The sequence below is a fragment of the Canis lupus genome, chromosome 5, assembly GCF_048164855.1.
Source record: "Canis lupus baileyi chromosome 5, mCanLup2.hap1, whole genome shotgun sequence".
NCBI lineage: Eukaryota > Metazoa > Chordata > Mammalia > Carnivora > Canidae > Canis > Canis lupus.
In genome coordinates this window covers 69,032,809-69,050,979 of record NC_132842.1, presented here as the reverse complement: position 1 = coordinate 69,050,979, position 18,171 = coordinate 69,032,809, and the positions used below count along the sequence as shown (strand labels likewise).

General features: G+C 47.1%; 1 protein-coding gene and 1 long non-coding RNA gene across 3 annotated transcripts in view; one reads left to right on the top strand and one right to left on the bottom strand.

Annotated features, from left to right (window-relative positions):
* AK2 (adenylate kinase 2) overlaps positions 1-701 on the bottom strand; it is a 29,066-nt gene extending 28,365 nt beyond the window's left edge. The window contains exon 1 of the mRNA XM_072827189.1: positions 599-701. Coding sequence (XP_072683290.1) covers positions 599-604 — 6 coding nt within the window. The 5' untranslated portion in view covers positions 605-701. The remainder of the gene's footprint in view (positions 1-598) is intronic.
* A 3,833-nt stretch (positions 702-4,534) lies between these two features.
* Positions 4,535-17,282, top strand: LOC140633038 (uncharacterized). 2 transcript variants are annotated; one of them, XR_012030680.1, is made up of 4 exons: positions 4,535-4,716; positions 9,725-9,938; positions 10,584-10,680; positions 16,772-17,282. It is a non-coding gene; the product is annotated as an uncharacterized lncRNA (long non-coding RNA). The 2 variants fall into 2 exon arrangements; XR_012030681.1 differs by lacking the exon at positions 4,535-4,716 and adding an exon at positions 7,639-8,169.
* Positions 17,283-18,171: the final 889 nt, after the last annotated feature.

Below are 18,171 nucleotides of genomic sequence, written 5' to 3'. Positions count from 1 at the left end.
GGGAAGGAGGGAGGCAGGTGAGTTGGTAACCAGATGGGGTGGCCAAGTGGAGGCAATGTGCCTGAGTGTCATTTTAGTACTAACCAATTTTTTTCTGCAACCAAGATTGGCATGAGGGAAGGCAAAGAATGAAAGAGAAAGAATCTCATTTTGAGGGTCCTAGAAGCACAAGAGCGGGGAATGGCAGAGAGAGAGAGGGAGAGAAGGGGGGAAAGAATCTCAAGCAGACTCTGCACTGAGTGTGGAGCACATTATCAGTCTCATGACTCTGAGATCATGACCTGAGCAGAAACCAAAAATCGGACACTTAACCGACTGAGCTACCCAGGCACCCAGCATCTATCACTTTTCTGGTGGTGGGGAGGACCCAAGAAAACACAGGATCTCAGAGCCCCATCCCCTCCCCATGATCCAGGGCAAAGCCAAGGACTCGAGACACCTCCAAGGGTCTCCTCATGACTTCATGTACTGCAAGGGGCAGCAGAATGTGTTGCTGTCCATTGTGGATTGAGGGGTGGTGGGCACTGGTGACAGGTGGACTAGAAGAGGCCTCGATGGGGGTACAGGGAGCTTGCAGCAGGGACCTCTATGGACATACCTGCATGCCTTCTTGGGTGGAGCCTCGTGCAGTGATCAGCTGCTATCACTACTGCTGCTATTAGAACAAGCCCACAGTCTCCTATCTAAAACCAGAGCAGATTCAGAATTTGGAATTCCTTTGGACTTTAGACAGAGGTGATTAGGGGCATGTGTAGTGTGTTACGTAATGTTGCTTAGTATGCTCCAGGGGCAGCCCTGTGTAATGAAATACAAGAATATTTCTGCAGCACAGTGTACAGGATACATAAATATTCTAGAGTCTCGTATTGTTTAAATCAGAATGTCTTTCAGGTCAGATTTTGCTGTCAAGTTTACTTTCGGTGCCAAATTTAAAGTCTTTACAGTTCAATCCTGGGAGTCACCCTGGCTCCTTCCTTTCCTTCCTTGCTCTCCCTCCAGATCCAAGGGGACAGCAAATGCCACCCCTCCTGTCTCCTCAACACCTCTCATGTCCTGCTCCTTCCTTCCATCCCTCCTGCCTGTCTTGGCGCAAGCCACCTTCCCCTCTCACAGGGATCCACAACCACCACCTCCTAGCTGACCTCCTGCAGACTCCAGTTTCTCCTCTCTACTGCCCCCAGAGGAGTTGCTCTAGAATGCAGACTTTTGACTTGGCCTGGGTGTCTCCTCAGGATACCAGCAGAACTGAAGAATGCTGTCTTTAATGGTCCTGGATATGGAAACCTATCTTTTGGAGTCTGGTGAGCAAGAAACAATTGTGTGCTCCCAGATGGAGGTCCAGGTGACTTACAAAGTTCCACACTGAGGTCTAAGCTATCTGCTACTCCCCCACAGAAGGAGGTGTTCTGCTGGGTGCAAGAAGCTCCCCGTACCCCACCCCCTCTCCATCCTCAGGAGTCATGGCCCCCCCTGACTGCTCAGGCAGGAGCCAGGTATGTGCCTGCCTGCTTATCAGGTACAAGTAATTTGTGCAAACACACATTCCAGAATCAATTTCTCAGGATTACGAAAGAGGACTAAGCTCCATTTTGCCTGAGAGTTCTTGCTGCAACTCCAAAAGCCAATGCTGACTCCCAGAGAGTCTGGTTGGTCACAGTCATGGCCCTGTTTCATAGGTTACTTGGGGCCACAGCTGTCTAGAATGAACGCAGGCAAGAGGCCAGCTCTCCTTCTTGTGCCTATAAAAGCCAAACAAAATCCCAGGTCCTCTCAGTTAGGGAAGCAGCCCCTGATCCCAGTGGTTACATGTATAAGACAAAAAGGAGAGAAACGGGAGCTCCAGGTTACTGGTCTAGCTTCAGTGAAAGAAGTGACCATGAGGCTTCCATTTCCCCCTCCCCTTTTGGTGTTCAAAGTTCTCCATAATTTAACTTTTAAAAAGTTGCTGTTTATGGAGCAAGTCTTTATACCAGGCCCTGTGTTCAGCTCTCTATACACTCTCACTGAGTCATTTCAATCTCCTACTATGTCAGAACTATCATGATCTCTACCTTCTGGTTGGGAAAACTGAGTCCCAACCTGATTACTTGGCTTGCTTATCATACAGCTAGTGAAAGCTCCAATCACCTAGCATTTTCTTTTGTGATGGATGACTGTTTTTCACAAGTATTTGATGCCCCTCCCTGTTAATATCCTTGCCCTCTGAAAATTAGGCAAGAGCATATGACGTGCTTTGGCCAATGAAATATGAGCAGAAGTAACGTGTGCCATGCCAGGGAAGAAGCTTTCAAGAGCCGGTTCAGGATTCATTTACTCTCTTTTCCCTGCCTCTGAAGTTGTAAAGCCTGGGTTGAGATGGAGCCTTTATCAGCCTAGGTCTCTGACAGCCTATCTTGAGCAGACTACTAGTTGATTCAAATGAGCATATTCCTGTGAGCAAGGAACATATTTCATTGTTTTAAGCTACTGAGATGTTCTGGTTATTTCTTACTGCAGTAACACCTAGTCAGTCTTAATCAATCTCTCCCTCGTGTGGGGTCGGAATGAAGAGGCTGGACAGGAGACTCTTGCCATGTGGGTCAAAACCCACGTACCATAAGCTCTGAGTTCCAGTTACCTATACAGACTGATCCCTTGCCACCTGCCACAGTGCACCCCTTCTTCTGTGCCCTTCCTGGGCTTCACAACCCCACCTGACCTGGCAACCACTTCCCAATTTTTGTAACATGCTTCCTGCTCTTTTGCCACTCAAACCACAATTTTGAGATATGGTTTTCTAAAGAACTGGCTAAGCCCAAGCCATCTGAAAACACTTTCAGCTACTGTTTTGAGGTCACTGTGGCCAAATGCTTATTTCCATAAAAGCTGCCCATATTTCAAGAAGATGTTAGCGGTGACAAATACACTTTGTTGGAAAATGTTGCACCCTGGGCACTGCTTGTGAGGAAACCCTTGTGGAATGAACCAGAAGTTCTATTGAAAAATGATGATGCAGAACAGAGGGCACTGCATTGGAGGTGCTTCAAGAACAACATTTATTGAGCACCTACTATGTCTGGCAATCAGAATTCTGTTGTCCCTGTGTCAGGGGACTTAGATGAGACAGACAAATGTGAGCAGAAGGTGATGATACAACATGATAAATGAGGCTTGGCTGCCTATTTTAGTCATTAATTCATCTAATGCATATTTATTGAGCTCTCCTGATATGCTAGGGACTGGGCATTAAGTGCAAACCAGACACGGACTATCTTTGCTTTCCCCAAGTTTATATAGTCTAACAACCCTGAGAGAAGTAGACACAGGGTGCTAAGGGAGCATTTAGCAGAAGTAAATAACCTAATCTGGGTGGGGGTGTGGTCCTAGGATAACTTTATTAAGGAGGCAAGAGAGTCCTGAAGGATGAGCAGGAAGGAGGCAGCAAAGAAGGGGGAAGGGCATTCCAGGCGGGGGAACAGTTGAAGCAATGGCCTGGAAGCATGAATCAGCTTAGCACATTTGCTAAGTGCAAACAGTTTAGTATGACTAATGCAGAGGGTTTAAACTAAAGAGGAACAGCAGATGAGGTGAGAGACTAGACTGACAGGGGCTCCATCTCAAAGGGTCTTGGGTGCTGGCTTTAGGTGCTTGGACTTAACCTGAAGACGGTAGAAGCCCTTGCAAGAGTTTTTTGTTGCTGTTGTAGTTTTTCTTTCTTTCTTTCTTTCTTTCTTTCTTTCTTTCTTTCTTTCTTTCTTTCTTTCTTTCTTTCTTTCTTTCAAAGATTTATTTATTTATTTATTTATTCATGAGAGACACAGAGAAAGGCAGAGACCTAGGCAGAGGAAAAGCAGGCTCCCTGGGGGAGCCCGATGTGAGACTCTTTCCCAGGACCCCAGGATCATGACCTGATCCAAAGGCAGATGCTCAACCACTGAGCCACCCAGGTGTCCCCTTGCATTTTGAGCTAGAGTGTGTTTTTTTTTTTAATTTATTTATTTATGATAGTCACAGAGAGAGAGAGAGAGAGAGAGAGAGAGAGACAGAGACACAGGCAGAGGGAGAAGCAGGCTCCATGCACGGGAGCCCGATGTGGGATTTGATCCCGGGTCTCCAGGATCGCGCCCTGGAACAAAGGCAGGCGCCAAACCGCTGCGCCACCCAGGGATCCCCCGCGCTGGAGTGTTTATGGTGTGAGGTACTGTAACAAAGATGCTAAACTGAAAATGGGGTAAGCAAGGTAGAAATTTACTTCTTGCTTATGTAAAAATCCAGATAGGCAAGCCAGAGTGGGCATGATGACTCCACAATCATGTGGGACCCTGGTTACTTCTGGTTTGTTGCTTTGGCATCTTCAACATGCAGCTTCCTTCTTGTGGTCCAGGAGGGCAGCTCCAGCTCCCACCATCACTTCTGCATTTCAGCCAGCAAGGAGAAGTATGAGGGATGCGGAAGACATACCCTTCCCTTTAAAGGCATAACCTAGAGCTTTCCCACATCACTTTCATTCCCATTGCACTACCCAGAATTCAGTCGCAGGGCCACTGCTAATGGACAGGGTGCTGGGAAATGTAGTTTCTATTCTGGGCAGATAAGTGTTTAGCTAAAAGGCAGACGCTCCATTACTATAAGAAGGAGGAATGCTGGGAAGCAACCAGCTGGCTTCCACAGGGAGTGACGGTCCTATTTGCCTTTTGGAAGGATCTCTCCTGGAAAGGGTGGAAGAAGGAGTGGATGGTAAGAGATCAGAGCCAAGGAAATGATCCAAATGAGAGCTACTGAGGCCTGAACCGAGGCAGAGACATCTGGGGTGGAGGAAGTGAACAGAGGCTTATGAGAGAGGTGGAGATTGAATGGACCAGGACTTGGTGACCAACTGACTATACTTCTCATTTACTATACTTACCACAGTACTGTGACCAGCGTGTAATGAGTGTTTATGAGGGAGAGAATGTGCGAGGTGAGAGCAGGAGCCAAGGACAATAGGAGTAATAATAATGGCTTCTGGAACTACCTTGACTGAGGAATATCAATATTTAAAGGTAAATATCAGGGGTGCCTGGGGGCTCAGCTGGTCAAGTGTCTGTCTTAGGCTCGGGTCATGATCCTAGGGTCCTGGGATAGAGTCCCACTTTGGGCTCCCTACTCAGTGGGGACCCTGCTTCTCCCTCTGCCAGCCATTCCCCCCTGCTTGTGCTCTCTCTCTCACTCTCTCTGACAAATAAATAAAATCTTAAAAAAAAAATATATATATATATATGAAAATATCAAATATATACTTTTCTTTAGAGAAATAACTACTACCAACTGGTCCTCCGGCTGGTTCCAAGCTTTCAGTCATTTGTAGCTATAAATGCAGTCTCTTGGGCATTAACTTGGTCTTTCCAATTCCTCCCTCCCCCCTTTCCTCCTCCCTCCCCCCTCTTCCTCCTCCTCTTCCTCATCCTCCTTCTTTCTCACTCCTTCTTCCTTTCTTTATCATTTTTTTTGTCTTTCTATTTTCAAATGTTAATCTCATCCTGGACTCCAAGTCCCAGTAGGTAGGACTCGTAGTGGGAAGGGAGGTGGACACTGTCTGCCCTCTCCTCCCTGCCCTCTGATGGGGAGGAACAGAAGGAAACCAGGACCTGCGTCCTTAGGTGTCCCCTGAAGGCTCTTGGCTGGCCCCTTCTTCACTGCTTGTAACATGGCTGAGTTCCTGTCGTCACAGCCACTCGGCGCATTGTCTATAGACACAGAGTGTGGGGCTGGGCACCTCACAGGCCATGTTGGGAAAGGACTTCCTGCCAAAGAGCTGTCCTCTGCCCTCAGCCTTGGGCTTGCCTCTTTACCCCCAGCAAGTCTGCTGCCCCCATCACATCTACCCTCTGCAGCCCTAATCCCGGGGCCTGTGGACATTGGCAGAGTCTTTCTTCTTCTCTTTCTTCTTCTTGTCTGCTGGCCATCCAGTCACACCCTTGATCTTCTCTCTCTGATGCCCTTTGCACTACTTCACTTAGCACTGGGGCAGGTCAGAAGTGCAGTGGCTCAGCTGACACCCATGGGAATGCGAGGCCAATCCCCTCTAGTGGCACCCCCAAGCTTGATGAATGATTCTTTTGGCTCTGCTCCACTTGTCTAGGGCTGTGTAATAGACCACTTCAAACTTTGTGGCATGAACTACCATGAATTTTACCACCCTCATGGGTTCTGTGGGTCAGGAATTTGACAGGATGCAGGGGGGATGGCTGGACTCTGCTTGTGGTAGGCAGCCTCCAAGATGCCTCCCAGTGCTCATCCCCTTGTGTTCCAGTCTGCTCCCACTTTGTATCAAGCTGGGTCTGTGTGGTCAATCGAATATGGCAGAAGTAAAAGTACATCACTTTTGAGTTTAGGTTATAAAAGATACTGTGGTTTCTGCCTCTATGTCTTTTGGGTCATTTGGGGAGAAGCCAGCTGCTATACTGTTAGGACACTCATCCATGGAGAGGCTTGTCTGGAGAGGAACTGAGGCCTCTCTCCAATGGCCATGTGAGGAAGCTTGGAAGTGGATCCTCTGGCCCCAGAGAAAGTCTAAGATGACTACAGCCCTTGGTCAACAGCAAGACTGAAACTTTGTGAGACACCATGAGTCAGAACCACCTAGGTGTGCAGCTCTCGGGTTCCTAACTGTCAAAAACTGATAACTATTTGTTGTTTGAAGCTGTTACATTTTTGGATAATTTGTTATGTAGCATTAGGTAACTAATATACTGCTCCAGGATGTTTGTGCCCTTAGCTGAGAAGACTCAAATGGCTGGGGGCTGGGATCACCTGGAGGCTGCTTTATTTAGGTGGCTGGTGCCTTAGCTGAGATGGCTCAAAGGTTCTGTCAGCTTTGCCACCTGGAGGGCTGACACGTGGCCTGTCCATGTGGCTTGGCTTGTCATGGCATAGTAGCTGGGCATGAGAAGGAGTGTCTGTAGAGTAAGCTTTCCAAAGCTCGCCTCAAAGTCAAGCAGAGTAATTTCCACTGTGTTCTGCTGCTACAGGTGAATCACCAAGGATAGTCCAGATTCCAGGGGAAGGAATTTAACTGATTCTCTTGATGGATGAGTGATGAGGTCACATTGCAGAAGAATAAGTGGGATGGGAGATATGATGGCTATCTTTGCAAAATACAGTTAGAGCTCTGCCTCAGGGAGAGGAACCTATTGGTCTGCCCCTCAGGAAAGAAGGGATACATGGCTTTTTACCAGCAACTCACCTCCAGCCCTTGGAATTGTGCTGGTTCTGCTCAAGTGCCACTTCCTATTAAGCCCTGAGAGGAGCTGGCTATCCTCTGAACTTGGAAAGTAGAGTAGTACATGTCTTTTCTTCTCAGCTGTGGATTATGGTGCTAATTTCCCTTTCTGGATAAACAAGGAAGGTCCCAGCTGGCACCTTCTCCCATCAATGCCCACCACCCTTTCCCTACCAGCCAGTCAGTCCTGTACTCATCTACTAGCTAGGAATGATGACCTCATTTTGCAGAGCAGGAAGTAATCTGACTAAGGTCATGTAGCCAGCATAGTAGATCAGGGACTAAGTACCCTGACCCCTAAGTCCATGCTCTAGGGCCCTAGGATTCCAGAAAGTCTACTGGGCATTGGAACCTTAGCCTTGGTCTCCTCAGGGCTCTGCTGAGGGTGAGGTCAGTGTGAGCAGTGTGAGAGGGAGGGGCTGGACTCTGCCTGAGGATTTGGGCTAGTAATTAGGTGTGCTGTTGGGTGAAAGGGCAGGAGAAGCAAGAAAAGGAAAATCCACTTTTACTTCCTTTTCAGGCCTGTCCCCAGTCAGTGAGTTTTTCAGTGGCTAGAGGGTGACAGCCCTAGACTCACTGGCCCTCTGTGTTTGTTGAACTGAAACCCCCTCTCTGTCTTGGAACCTTTGGTTGGAGAGCCCTCTGAGCTCCTGGGACCTGTGAGCACTGGAGAGATTTCTGGCCCCAGTGAACAGGTCTCTTGCCAGTGTCCAGCCTGCCCGGCCCTTCTGCTCCCTGTGACCCCCTACTTCCCATCATGCTACACCTCCAGATTCCAGGATGGGGCAGTTCCTAGCGCCTAATGCCTGCCAGGCACTGAGCTCTGGGGACCCAGAAATAAGTGACATATAGCCTCTGTCCTTGAACAGGTCACAGTCTAGCAGAAGGAGAAACATGAGGTATTAACTGCCCGGTGTCAGGGCACAAAGGTAAGAATCACAAAGGTGAGAATGGCCAACTAATGATAAAAAGTAACAACATGGATGAATCTCAGAATCATCCTGCAAAACCAAAGAGTACAGACTGTATGATTCCATTTTTAAAAAGCTCCAGGCCAGGTAAGACTACAGATTATATATAGAGAGAAGTGAGATCAGTAGTTCCTTGGGGAGGTGCGGGGGGTGGGGTGTTCGGCTGGGAAGAGGTGGGAGGTGATGGATGTTCTGTAGAGTGTCCTGAGGATGAAGAATATTCTGAAGTGGTGAAAATGCTCAAAATTTTGATAGTAGTGTGGGTCACATGAGAATATTTTCTTGTTAAAGCTGAACACCTTGTTAAAACTGTATGCCTAAGATCTGTGAATTTCATCATATGCATGGACAGCATTCAAAATAGTCCCCAGTGACCTCTGCATCCCGGTGGGCATGCCCTTGTGCAAACCCTGCCCCCTGGATTGTATTGGGGGGGTCTGTGTGGCCCATAGAATATGGCAGAAATGACGGTGAGTCACTGCTGAGATTAGGTTATAAAAGACACTGCTGTACCATCTTAGTCTCTCTCTCTGCGTGTTCTGGAAGAGGTCATGTGCTGAGCATCCCTATGGAGAAGGGCATGTGGCAGAGGCACTGAAGCCTCCTACCGAGAGCGATGTGAGTGAACTTATGGTACGTGGGCCCTTCAGTCCCAGGTAAAGCCTTCGGTGTCTGCAGCCTTGGCTCGCTGCTTGACCACAAACTCATGAGAGACCGTCAGCCAGGCCACCCAGCTAAACTGCCTCCTGACTCTGCCTCTCAGAAGTTGTGTGAGATAGTAAATACTTATTGCTTTAAGCCATTACGTTTTGGGCGTTATTTGTTCTGCAGCTATAAATGATGAATACAATATTTGAATAAATAAAGTGTGGGGAAAACAGCCCCTAAGTGCTCTTGGCCCAGCTGGCTTTCCTGGGGACCTTCAGGTACTTTCTGTGACTCAGATTTCTAGGCTCAGTCTCCAGAACAGGGAGATGAGGGGCCTGGAGCTCTGTCCAGACATCAGGAACTGGTGTCCCCAACATAGCCACAGCTTCTACCCACAGCAGCAACCCCGAAACAGCTGCACACAGCCCCCAGCCTGCATCTGCTGTGGGAAGAAGACTCCAAAAATGCTCCTTCACCCCCACCCCTACCCCTGCCTTGTGGCTCTGTGTACCTGCAGGAATCCACGCAGGGCTTAGAAGCTAATCACAGCTACTATTTTTGGAACACTTTTTATGTATCAGGTGATATGCAAAGTGCCTTCTGTGCATCTTTTAATTTACTCTTCCCATCATATTAGATATTACTAAACCTATTTTACGGCTGGGAAAACTGAGACTCAGCATATTGAAGCCAGCTGCCCGGGTCCTAGAGCTACTAGGTGTGGCCGCTTTAGACTTAAATCCAGATTTGTCTAGTTCCCCAACTGAAAGGCCGGGAAGCAGCAACCCCAGTCCTGAAAATATTGTTCTTATCTATTCCCTGTGAGAAAAAAACCCATTCACATTTTTTTTTTTTTTTTTGTCAGAGAAAAGGCCACAATCTCAACCCAGATTACTTGGGCCATGATATAAAAAGACTGGTTGATGATATTCCAGTGCCAGAATCTCAGAGATCACGGGAATCCCAGAGGAGGAAACTGGGATCCAGAGAGGAAAGTGACTTTCCCAAGGACTCCTGCCTGGTGCTGTTTTACTGCAGTGCTCTGCCTCTGCCACACAGAGGGGAATGGTCACCCTGAGGTAGAGGCACAATAGGGTAAAGGATGGCTTTGGGGGAGGAGAATGAAAGAGAGAGGGAAGTCAAAGGTAACAATGGCAAAATTAAAATCTCCTAATTTTGTCTTGGGTCAACCCTGTAATGGCTAGGGGCTATGTGAACCAGCATCACAGATGGTCCCCTGGAGAGCCTAGGCAGCACCAGAGGACATCACAGAACAGCTTCGAGAACAGTGCCTGGTTTGTGGCAGGGCCTGCTAAAAAGCACTGTGTTACTCATTTGTGCTGATCTTAGGTTGCCCTATTCATTCATTCATTCATTCATTCATTCAAAAAGTATTTATTGACCATCTGCTATCTGCTAAGTACTGGTTTAGGAGCATGAGATATTTCAGTGAACACAAGTTCCTTGTCCTTATGAAGTTTAAAATACATAGACTTAATATATAAATTCCAATGTATCCTATAAAGTGAAAGTTATTGCCAAAGAAGAAAACGTAAAGAGAGGGTAAGACCTGAGAGTGAAAACAGTGCGTGGTGGGATGGAGGGGTGGGTGGGTTGACATCTTTACAAGGAGGATCAGGTCAGCTTCCTTGTGAAGGTTTCTTTCTTTCTTTTTTAATTTATTTATTTATCCCCCCCCTCTTTTTAAATTTAATTTAATTTAGGGACCCTGGGATCATGCCCTGAGCCAAAGGCAGATGCCCAACTGACTGAACCACCAGATGCCTCAGAAGATTTCTTTTGATCAAAGACTTGAAAGAGGTGAGATGTGCCATATCCAAGTGAGTTATATGGACACCTTGAGGAAGCACAGTCCCAGCAAAATACATAGCTGATATATTAGAGGTAGACGGAAATTATGTCTGCCGTTTACTCTCAAATAGTTCAGAAAAAAATAAATTATATGGACACTTAGATATAAGTAGATACACAGTATGCTTGTGTATACACCCATATATAAATATACATGTACGCAGAGAAAAAGAATGATACAAATAGTGTTAAAATGTTAATATTTGGGGAATCTAGGTGAAGGGTATATACTTTTTTTTTAGAAATTCTCTGTATGAATTTTCAAAATAAAATATTGTTTTAAAGAATTTATATATATATGTATATATATAATTTTATTTATTTAAGAGAGAAAGAGAGCATAAGCAAGGGAAGGGGCAGAGGGAGAGGGAGAAGCAGACTCCCTGCTGAGTAGGGAGACAGATAGGGGGCTGGATCCAGGACCCTGAAATCATGACCTGAGCCGAACACAGCTGCTTAACCGGCTGAACCACCCAGGTGCCCCAAGGTTTTATATTCTTAAAAAAGAAGAAAAGTTTCTAGGCGGAGGGAGCAGCCTGTGGGAAGAGCCTAAGGCAAGAGAATGCCTGAGGGGCGCCCAGCTGGTTCAGTCAGTGGAGCACGTGACTCTTGATCTCAGGGTTGTGTGTTCAAGCTTCACACTGGGTATAGAGATTACTCAAAAATAACTTGATTATTAAAGAAAAAAAAAAGAGACAGAGAGTGCCTGAATATGTGAAGGGAACACTTAAGAGTGTCAGCAAAGAGAGAAAGGGGATACATTAGTGGTTTTTACCTGCCTGGACTGCAATCCTCTTCTTTAGATAATGACGACCTATTTTTCCTTTGGGGAACCACCCTTTTTTCACTGTCTTTCCCTATTGACCCCATCTCCCACCTGGGGGAAAGGGGTGGCTCTAGACCCGGGCCCAGCCAATCAGAGACAGGGCTGAGGAGACAGTCCTGGGGTCCAGGGCTGGTGCTGTTGTGAGAGTCCACCTGAGGAAGAAACAGGTCCTGAGGAATGCAGAACTGAGATCTGAAGCAAAGTCTGCATCTGAACTTTCCCCCTCCAGTGGCTTCCATACATGAGGCAAAAAGAACTCTGCCTTTGGCTTGAGCCAATGTGAGTGGAATTTTTTCTTACTCGCTACAAAAAAAAAAAAAAAAAAAATGTATTGACTGATTCAAAGTGTCAGGGACAGCTTCTCTGAGGAAAGGACATTTACACAGAAACCTGCAGGATGAGCAGCAGCAGGGCAGGTGAAGAGGTGGGGAAAATGTTCCAGGCAGAGGGACCAGCAAAGGCCAAGGCCCCAGGAAAGGGTGAAGTGGGTTGGAGGACCCATAGGACAGTGGGCGAAGTGGTGGCAGGAGAGCTAGGAACTGGGCAGAGAGGAGGCTGGAGCCAGGTCCCTGATGGGAGGCCTCACAGGTGGTGTCAGGAATTGGGGACTTTACCCCACTAGCAACAGGGAAGTCTTGCAGCCTTTGAAATAAGGAGTGACTTAATTTGCATTTTGCCATTATTTGCATTTTAATAACTCTGGGGGCTGTGTGGGGACTAAATTGACAGGAAGGAATAGTACAGGGGGATTACTTAGAAAATTATTGTAGACCTCTGGGCTAGAGATGATGAGCATGACTCAGACAGAGTCAGGGTAGCGGGCAGAACAGAGATTGGATGGCTTTTGTGGCAGCTAGTTTCCCAAGATGGTCCCAGCGAACCAGACTCATCCCACATTGAATCTGGGACAGCTCTATGACCTACTACAGCCAATAGAATGCAGAGGAAGTGACAGTGTGCCTTTCAAGGGCAGGAGGCCTGCTGTCCATGTCATTAAGGACTCTGCTAAGTGGCCTCTGTGAAGAGGCCTACCCAAAGGACCCAGAGTCTCTCACAGACACCAAGTGTGGATAGAAGCCTCTGGCTCCCTCTAGAGTGGAACCGTTGACTCTGGCTCTGACGACCTATCACACGAGCACAGTCTCCGTATCTCTGACTGGCGCACAGTCTCTCTATCTCTGACTGGTGCGTTCACTGGAGGCCTAAGAATGTGGGGATGTTTAGTCAGCGGAGGGGGAGGGGAGCAGAGAACCCTGAGATACAGACATGTTTGCCTGGCCCCACTTTTCCTGGGTGTGAATGAGCAGTTGTCCAGAGGAGAACATGACCACTATAGTAATTGAGAAAGATGCCCAGCTTGGGTCAGGCTTGCGTGACTCAGTGCTCAGCACATGGGACCTGGTCCCAATTTCTTGGGGGAATGGAATGGAACTATACCACCCACCGCCTCATACTAGGTTGACTCTCCCTGAGCCCCTGACCCCTGCTGGGTATCCCTCAGCTCAGGTCTGCAGACAAACCTCCCTGTGGGGCTGCTTCTCCCACACTGCCTCAGCAGTATCCTTCTGATACGTTTCTGGATTTTCTCCTCTGGCCTCCTGCATCCCAGGGTAATAAGAGTAGTTGGTACTACTTAGAATGCATTTATGAAGGTATGTACCAGGCACTAGGCAAAAGCTTTTACAATACTCATGGATTCCTTACACCAGTTCTAGGAAGTAAGTATTCTTGTGGCCATTTTATAGATGACTAAAGGGGGGGTTCACACAGGATAAGTAAGTTTGCCAAGGTCACACAGCCAGGAGATGGATAGAGGCTTATCTACCCCTGAAATGTGTTTTCTTGTTATCTAGAGACAGTATGGCTCTAGATAAATGTTCAGCCCAGGATGGTTTTTGCCCCATCCTACCTCTGATGATAAGACCCTGATACCTCTTTCAAGAGTACACAGCTTTGACCTCTTTGCCTGCTATGCTTCAAGTTCATTGAAGCAGGGGTTCTCAAAGTGTGGTTCCTGGGCCAGCAGCCTCAGCATCACCTGGGAACTTGTCCAAAATGCATATTGTCCAGCCTACCCCAGACTTACTGAATCTGAAACTCTGGGGTGAAGCCCAGACATCTGTTTGGACAAGGCTTCCAGGTGATTTTGCTGCACACCCATCTGAGAACCACTGGAGAAGGTGGGAGGGGTCCTGTTTTTTTTCCATTCCCTCCTGTGCGGCTCCCGGGGTTGGCAGCTGGAGAAAGGGAGGATTTTCAGCTGAGTAGTTTGTATTTGGTTGTTATTGTTTTCCTATCACATTTGTCAGAAATGACTCAGGTCCGGCTTGGGAGAGGGTGTGGGAATTCCTTAACTGTCACACCCTATTACTATTTTTTCACATTTCTGCTCAGCCTGAAAAAAGAGTGAAAGTAAACATAAAGTGATCCAAACTACCAAATTCAGCATCTCAGCACCTGGTCTGTGTAGGGAAGGGGTGTCACAATAGTCCTACATTCAGTCAACATCCTCGAACTTCCGCTGCTCAATGCCTCACCAATGCTTGGTTCTGCCTGCCTCTGTGTCAGGGGACACAGACACCTCACTAATAACTAGAATTCTGGGTTCCCAGAGTCAGGGTCCAAGGTTTGCTCTCACATGACCCTGGGCTATGCCATTCCAATTTCCTCACTGTGCAGCCTTGAGGTTGAGTCCTGGCACTGCCACCTGCCAGCTGTGTGATGTTGAGAAATATCATTTGGCCTCTCTAGGCCTCAGATTCCTCCACAGTGAAATGAGAGTAATAATTCCTGCCTGGCAGGCTTGCTGTGAGGATGGAAGAAATGTATGTAGCATAGTGGTGCCACACACTCACTGTGTGACCTGGAGGAGGTTAGCCTCTCCTGTGTGTTGCCTCCCCTATAATACCAACAGCAGACATCACATAGGGTGGCGGTGAGGTCAGGGGTTACATCCGTCTTACAGCAAGGCCATGAGATGGCAAGTACCCTGGCAATGTTAGCTATTATTACCACGAAGTGCATAATGTGGTGCCCGGGGCCCAGAAGATGCTCTATCCATGGTGGCTGCTGGTATTATTCGTTTCCATCCTTAACTTGAAGACAGTTCTGACCTTACAATGCCTATGACTGCTTTCAGCTCCGGGTTGCTTCAGAGTCTCCCTTTCACTGATGCCTTCTGGGAGTTTGCAGTTGATGCCCTTTCTGCCAGTTCATCTTTTTTTTTTTTTAAGATTTTATTTATTTATTTGACACAGAGAGAGAGTATGCACACAAACAGGGGGAGCTGCAGGTGGAGGGAGAGGGAGAAGCAGGCTCCCCGCTGAGCAGGGAGCCTGGTACATATGTGACTCCCAGGACCCTGGGATCACGACCTGAGTCAAAGACAGACACTTCACCAACAGGCACCCCTCTGCCAGTTCATCTTGTGTCTGACTCTGAGTTCCAGCCTCTCTTGGGTCTCCTGTTGTTTGCTCTTGGTTTGGTCTTTGCTTTCTTTGTTCTGGCTTCCTGCCCCATTCCTAGGTTCTATCTCATAGGCATAAAGTTTGCCAGATCAAAGTTGAGTCCCAGCTCTGTTACTCACTAGCTGTGTGACCTTAAACACAGGATTTAACCCCAATTTTTTCATCTGTAAAGTGGGACCAATAGGGGAGCCTGGGTGGGTCAGTTGGTGAAGTATCTGCCTTTGGCTGATATCGTGATCTCAGGCTCCTGAGACTCCCTGCTGTCAGACTCCCTGCTCAGTGGGGAGCCTACTTGTCCCTCTGCCCCTCCCCCAACTTGTGCTCTCCCTCTGTCAAATAAATAAATAAAATCTTAAAAATAAATAAAATGGGAGTAATACTGGGAATTTTGCAGGGCTGTCTAAAGATTAAATGCAGTCATTGTCAATATTCAGCATGGTCAGGGCCTGTTGCCCATCCAGTGCTCCACGATGCTTATTTACTTCTCTTTCCATTTCTTCCTATGGTCCAAATCCCATAATCATTCTGACCTGGTATACTGATCTGTAAAAGGGGGAAATAACATTTCCAGCCTCTGTATGATATTCAGTTTCCTTTTTTCTTTAGTGTTTTGACTTTATTGGGGTGGAAAAAGCAACAATGTACCGTACTAAAGACTCTGCTTTCTCCCATCCCTTGCTGCTATGTGGCGCTGAGAATGTTTTAGACAATGATATGAAAGGAAGTGTTGAGTAGTGGTATGGATTGAACTGTGTCCCCACCTCCCCCAAAATTCTGTGAAAGTTCTAAGCCCCAGTACTGCAGAATGTGATCTCATTTGAAAATAGGGTCTTTACTGGGGTGCCTGGGTGGCTCAATGGGTTAACGGTCTGCCTTTGGTTCAGGCCATGATCCCAGTGTCCTTGGGATGGAGCCCCATCATGTCATTGCCAGTTGAGGGTTCCCTGCTTCTCATCTCCCTCTGCCCCTCCCCCCTTCCTATCCCTCCCCTTTTCCTACCCCTCTGCCTGTACTCTCTCTCTTGCTCTTTCTCTTAAATAAATAAAATCTTAAAAAAAAAAAAAAGAAAATAGGCTCTTTATATAGATAATCAAGTTAAAATGAGGCCATTAGGGTGGGCCCTCGCCCAATATAATTAGAGTCCTTATTAAAAGGGGAAATTTGGACACAGGGAAGATGACATGAAGACACACAGTGAGAAGACAGCCATATGAGCAGGGGAAGATTCTCCCCTAGAACCATCAGAGAGAGCATGGCACGCCGACACCTTGGTTTTGGACTTCTAGCCTCCAGAACTGTGAGACAATAAGTATCTTGTTTCAAGCCACCCAGTTTTTGGTACAGCAGCCCTAGGAAATTAAGCAATGTGCAATGGCTGATGGCCTCCTGAGCAAGCTCTCCTGGTGACTGCAGTGTGTAGCGCTGGTACTTAACATAGTCAACATAGTCGACAATTGGCACGGAGATGGGCACTGATGAGTCAGAGGGGACACTGAACATGAACAAGTCATACTGATTAAATGTTAGCCCTGTGAATGCTCCAGCAGCCATGTTGGGCCATGAGGCTAAAGCCCAGGAACTAAGGATTGCAGAATTGAAAGAAGGGAGGAGCCTTGGTTCCTGATGACTTTGTGAAGCTTCCACGCCAGACGTGGACTGCCCACCTCCAACGGTATACTATAGACATAGAAGGATAAACCTGTGTTTGTTCCTCACTTTGTGAATTTTGACCTTTCATTTTCCTCAGCCAAACCCAAATTGAACCGATGTGCAATCCCATGAGGCATTGGGAAGCCTGAATGAAATGATGAGCCAGAAAGTATTTCGTAAACCCTCCAGTTCTCTACACACGTAAGGCATTTTTATTTAGGAAGAATAGGTTGATATTGACTGACGCCATCCTGGCCAGAGATCAAAGGCTCTTTGTCCTGCTTCAGCCACATGTTTTTGAGAGCTGTGCATGGATAACAGTGGTACAAGAGACTGGCAGAAGAGGGGCCACCAGCCTCTGGCTTGGATGCCAGCAGGATGACTGGGTGGCTTTTGTTGAGCTGGGGCCAAAATGACCAGGCACTGGTTGGCAGGTGCACATAAAGGCTAAACTGGGATGGTTGGGTGTAAATCTGGCTCCAGCTTCCCTTGCTATGTAACCCTGGGCAGGTTACAGAACTTCTCTGATTTTCAGATTCGTCATCTGTAAAATGGGAACAGTTATAGCCCCTATAACATAGAGTTATCATGGAGATTCAGTGACATCACATACCCAGTAGGGAAAAAAATAAATCCACAGCTTATCTGTATCCAGCCCAGGTTACAGACTTTTCTGTTCTGACTACTAACCCTTGACAAATTAAAAATGGACAGAGTGCATTCTGGCTTGTTCCTTCTTACCTTGTTTGATTCATTTAATAAAAATACTAAATGTGTCCACCATGTGCTTTACCATGTACCAAGTGATAAAAGAGCTAGTAAGGGGGACTTAGCCATGGTATCCAAATACAGCCAGCTCAGAGAATATTAAAAAAAAAAAGCAGAGCCAAAGTTTGTTAGAGTGTCCCTCCTCTTCTCTTACTATCATCTTTTCTTGAGGGCTCTCTTTGAGGTTTCTGCCATAGTCATGCTGGTCTACCTCCTCCTAATCAGTAGATATTTAGTCTCAGGAGGACCTTAGTCACTAGTTCATATCATGGTGCAAATGACTACAAATCTCTCAAAGCAGGGACCTGCATGACCTGCAAATGACCCATCCTGTGAAGTGGACTGAAAGGCTGCTCCTATGCATAAAAGCAAGAAGGTTCAAGGCAGAAGGGCCTAGAAAATTCATTCAGTCTGAACTCTCTCCGTTCATGGAGGGGAAATCAAGCCAGGCAGAAGTAACCTTGGTCTAATCAGGATGACCCAACCAGTGGTCATGTGGCCAGGCTGAGTGAGGAGTAGAAAATGGCTCTTCCATACTCCCGTGGTCTATATCATATGTATGCTAGGCATGTTCTGATTAGATTGCACAGGATGCCCTAGGGAGATACAAGGCAGGATAAGAAGTGTCTCTTGCTTTCAAGAAGCCTACAGTCCGGCAGAGAACATAAACACAGGTGTTAGACTAAAAAGCCCTTTAACCCCACTGATTAGACTGATTTTTTTTAATTT